At 35.6% G+C, this 4,351-nt stretch overlaps 1 protein-coding gene across 1 annotated transcript; it reads left to right on the forward strand.

Annotated features, from left to right (window-relative positions):
• Positions 1-432: 432 nt before the first annotated feature.
• On the forward strand, positions 433-4,127 carry LOC114177660 (calnexin homolog). The gene is made up of 6 exons (XM_028063097.1): positions 433-631; positions 752-821; positions 2,073-3,199; positions 3,307-3,378; positions 3,474-3,590; positions 3,698-4,127. The coding sequence occupies exons 1-6, from the start codon at positions 527-529 to the stop codon at positions 3,830-3,832; spliced, it is 1,626 nt and encodes a 541-aa protein (XP_027918898.1). The 5' UTR covers positions 433-526; the 3' UTR covers positions 3,833-4,127.
• The last annotated feature ends 224 nt before the right edge of the window (positions 4,128-4,351 follow it).

Consider the following 4,351-nt stretch of genomic DNA (forward strand, 5'->3'; position numbering starts at 1 on the left):
AAATCCATGTAAACATAATATATATATATATATATATATATATATATATATATATATATATATATATATATATTCAAACTTTTATTGTTTTTGTATTTTTTCTTATTAGTTTTATTTATAATATTTACAAATAAATATATAACGTCATATTACTTTTATGTATATTTTCTTTTTTTTTTACCTTTTTATATGTTTATTCTGATGAAAAGTGTAACAGCAAAAACATGCAGTAGTTTAGAAAACGAATTAAAAAATTTAAATTAAATATTAGCAGTTGTGGTACTTTTATGACATGGTTTCCTTGTGAAATGGTGAACCATGGTGTGATGAAAGAACACAACGTGGCAATATACTATTGGGTAGTGTCACGTGGCCCATGACACTATTGGTTGAAACAGCACAAGGCAAGTGTGAGAGAGATCTATTTATAATGTCATAGACTTAACAGCACTGACATTTACACACCTTCTAGAGATCGGTCATTTCTCTTCCGTTTCAGGTTAGGGTTTCACAGTCATAGTGAAACATGGGAGAACGGAAGCGAATCCCTCTCGGGATCTTTGCGGTGCTTCTCTTGATTTCTGCCTCTTCTTTTCCGCTTCTCCGCGCTTCCGACGACGCAGATGATGCGGTAATTTGTCGTCTTCTCCTTTTCATTTTGTTTCAATTATTGCTTTCTGAATGTTTCATAATAGATCTTTGTTTTCATCATATTCTAATTAATCAATTATCACTTACTCGTGTGTTTTAGATCTTCTACGAGTCATTCGATGAGGATTTTGAGGACCGTTGGATCGTGTCTCAGAAAGATGAATACAGTGGTAATTAACACAAACTCAGTTCATTCTTTATGGTTTCTAATTGTTTCTCCGGTGATGATTGACAAATTTATACTGTTTTGTACATTTGTTCTTTCAATCCAATCTTTGGTTAATGTTGTTAGCTTCATTTTTTTTTTCTATCACGCTACTCACTCGCAGATGCGAATGTCAAGGCAATATTTCAATTCAATGTTTGATTACTATTGTTAAGTTCAACCCAATGCTTGTCTAATGTTGTTAGTTTCAATGTAAGGCAAATATGCCTAAATCTAAACAATCTAAATGTATTGATGTGATTGAACGAGATTCAAGGCTCAAGGCGATCTTTTCTATATACCTATGATTATAGACTAGCAAATCAATTCTCTAAAACATAGTAGCAGGAGGGGTCTGATAATGAGGGCCCAAATATGCGCTGAGTATGGTGTTAAATTATTTCAGTTATTATTATTATTATTAAAAAAAATGTTGTGTATTTTAACTCCCTTTGATTGGATTGCCGTGACATTAAGCACCTATTGTATATTATATGTTTTTTCCCATTTCGTATACTTCTTTTTGTTCCATTAAACAGTGCCATCATGCAGTATAACCTTAAAGTACTAGTTGTCATTTGCATGGAAATAATGATGTTTTGCTTGTAACATTACATATGGTAGAAGAGGATCGACTGATGTTTATATAGTTAACATAATGGAGTATCATTTTATTTTGCAGCATAATTTACCGTACTCAATCATGTACATATGTATGTATGTATTATTATTAAAATTTTCTCTTTCTCATTTTCACTCTATCTTTCTTTAACCAAATACTTATTCTCATACGTATGTGCATATATGTACAAGGGATGCAATGCATATAGTGAGAGGGATATTTGATTGGAAAAAGATTGATCATACAACTGGAATTCTTAATTTATAGTCACATGACCATTAACAATGGTGCAATGTTCTAATTCTTATCATATGTGGTAAGATTTAATGATCAATATTATGTGCAATGTTAAGAAATGTAATTGGTAGAATATTTTATGTAAAATGCATCATTAAACATAGTGAATTTGCTTTTCAATATATTTAATACTATATTTTATTTTAAATCTTCTCTTGCTATGCCTTAAGTGTGTTACATCTACAGTAGATTTGATATTTTGGTTTTTAATTTTTTGCTAGTGTAGTGTTGACTTGAATGATCGTATCTTATCTTGCAAAATCTGATATAATATCTGTTATATGGTCTGGGTTCTAGGTGTCTGGAAACATGCCAAGAGTGAGGGACATGATGATTATGGTCTTCTAGTCAGTGAGAAAGCGAGGAAATACGCCATAGTGAAGGAACTTGACCAGGCGGTGAGTTTCAAGGACGGAACTGTTGTTCTCCAGTTTGAAACTCGGCTTCAGAATGGCCTTGAATGCGGTGGAGCATATCTAAAATATCTCCGACCACAGGAGGCTGGATGGAAACCTAAGGAATTTGACAACGAATCTCCGTATTCTATCATGTTCGGTCCTGATAAATGTGGTTCCACAAACAAAGTACACTTCATTTTCAAACACAAGAATCCCAAGACTGGGGAGTATGTTGAACACCATCTTAAGGCTCCCCCTTCTGTCCCTTCTGATAAATTATCTCATGTTTACACGGCTATTTTGAAGCCTGACAATGAGGTGCAAATTTTGGTAGATGGGGAACAGAAGAAGAAGGCAAACTTCTTGAGTGCTGATGATTTTGAACCTCCTCTTATCCCTCCCAAGACAATCCCAGATGCTGACGATAAGAAGCCTGAGGACTGGGATGAGAGAGAGAAAATTCCAGACCCAAGTGCGGTAAAGCCAGACGACTGGGATGAGGATGCACCCTTGGAAATTGTTGATGAAGAAGCTGAAAAACCTGAAGGATGGTTAGATGATGAACCGGAGGAGATAGATGATCCAGAGGCCACAAAACCGGAAGATTGGGACGATGAGGAGGATGGTGAATGGGAAGCCCCAAAGATTGAGAACCCAAAATGTGAAGCCGCCCCAGGCTGTGGTGAGTGGAAGAGGCCAATGAAGAGGAATCCTGCTTATAAGGGAAAATGGCATGCACCACTCATTGAAAATCCTGCTTATAAGGGTATATGGAAACCTAGGGATATTCCAAACCCTGCTTACTTTGAACTTAAGAAACCTGATTTTGAGCCAATCGCAGCTATTGGTATTGAGATTTGGACAATGCAAGATGGCATTTTGTTTGACAACATCTTGATAGCTAAAGATGATAAAATTGCTGAGTCGTATCGGGAGACTACTTGGAAACCCAAGTTTTCAGTTGAAAAAGAGAAACAGAAGGCAGAGGAAGCTGAAGCTGGATCAAATGGTCTTGCTGGATTCCAGGTAGCGTCATTTTTCATTTTTAGTTTACTCTCGTTTTCATCTTTCTTTTATTTACTCTCTCCATCATTGTGTCCTTATATGCAAAATATTACGTTTTGTCCTTGCAGAAGAAGGTATTTGACCTCTTATACAAGATCGCAGACATTCCCTTCTTGAGTGCCTATAAGCCTAAAATCCATGTGAGTAACATACAAAATATTTGTCTTCTTTCTGAATAGCGTCTTCTTGGAAAATGACTTACAATTCTATCTATCTATCTATCTTTTTTCTACAGGATCTCATCGAGAAAGGTGAAGAGCAACCAAATCTCACTGTTGGCATTCTAGTGGCCATTTTGGTTGTCTTCGTGTCAATTTTCTTCAGGATCATATTTGGTGGGAAGAAGCAGCCCGTAAGTAGTTAAACAGAGCTCACTTTTATCCTTTTATGTTGTATTACCTAATTTGTTTGATACTTACTGACTATATGTTGGTCTCTGCACTGTGTTGTGTTTTGCAGACAAGGGTGGAGAAGACAAACGTAGAACTCTCGGAAAGTGGCTCTAACGAAAAAAATGGTGAGAATGAAGAAAACAAAGAGAAGGAGGAATCGTCTGCCCCTCCACGTCGTAGGTCAACAAGGAGAGAGGATTGAAATATGATTGAATCGCTTGACAGGGGCGGCCATTGAAGAACACCAACACTACCGCACTTGAATTTTGAGCTTAGTTGAGCATTAGGCACGAAGGAGTGTAGATCATTTTTGTGTGTTGTCTTGGAGACTTCAAAGTAGTATTTTGTATGTTTTTGTATCTTGTGTTGTGTTGGTCACCTCTTAGACTTTTTAAGCTAATTCAGGATGCTGAACCATTACAATTATTTTCTATTTCGGTTTTTAAGCCACAAGCCCTGTTGGAATTTTTAGAAAATATATAATTTTTTGGATAAAACTTTTCTTAAAACTTTTTTTTTTCAATTAAATGTGAAGGTTTTAAACTTCAACTGCACTAAGTCCTCGTAGTAATGATTATACAATCTAAACTTCCCTAAGGAAAGATACAGGAAAGTCTGTCATGGAGACCTTGAAGTTGGTCGTGTGGTTATAATATTTTAACATGTCAATAATAATAAACCTATTTAGGATCAATATAGTCCTGATTCCAAAAGCTGCTAT

This window comes from Vigna unguiculata, chromosome 3, assembly GCF_004118075.2.
Source record: "Vigna unguiculata cultivar IT97K-499-35 chromosome 3, ASM411807v1, whole genome shotgun sequence".
In the NCBI taxonomy this organism is placed as follows: Eukaryota; Viridiplantae; Streptophyta; class Magnoliopsida; order Fabales; family Fabaceae; genus Vigna; species Vigna unguiculata.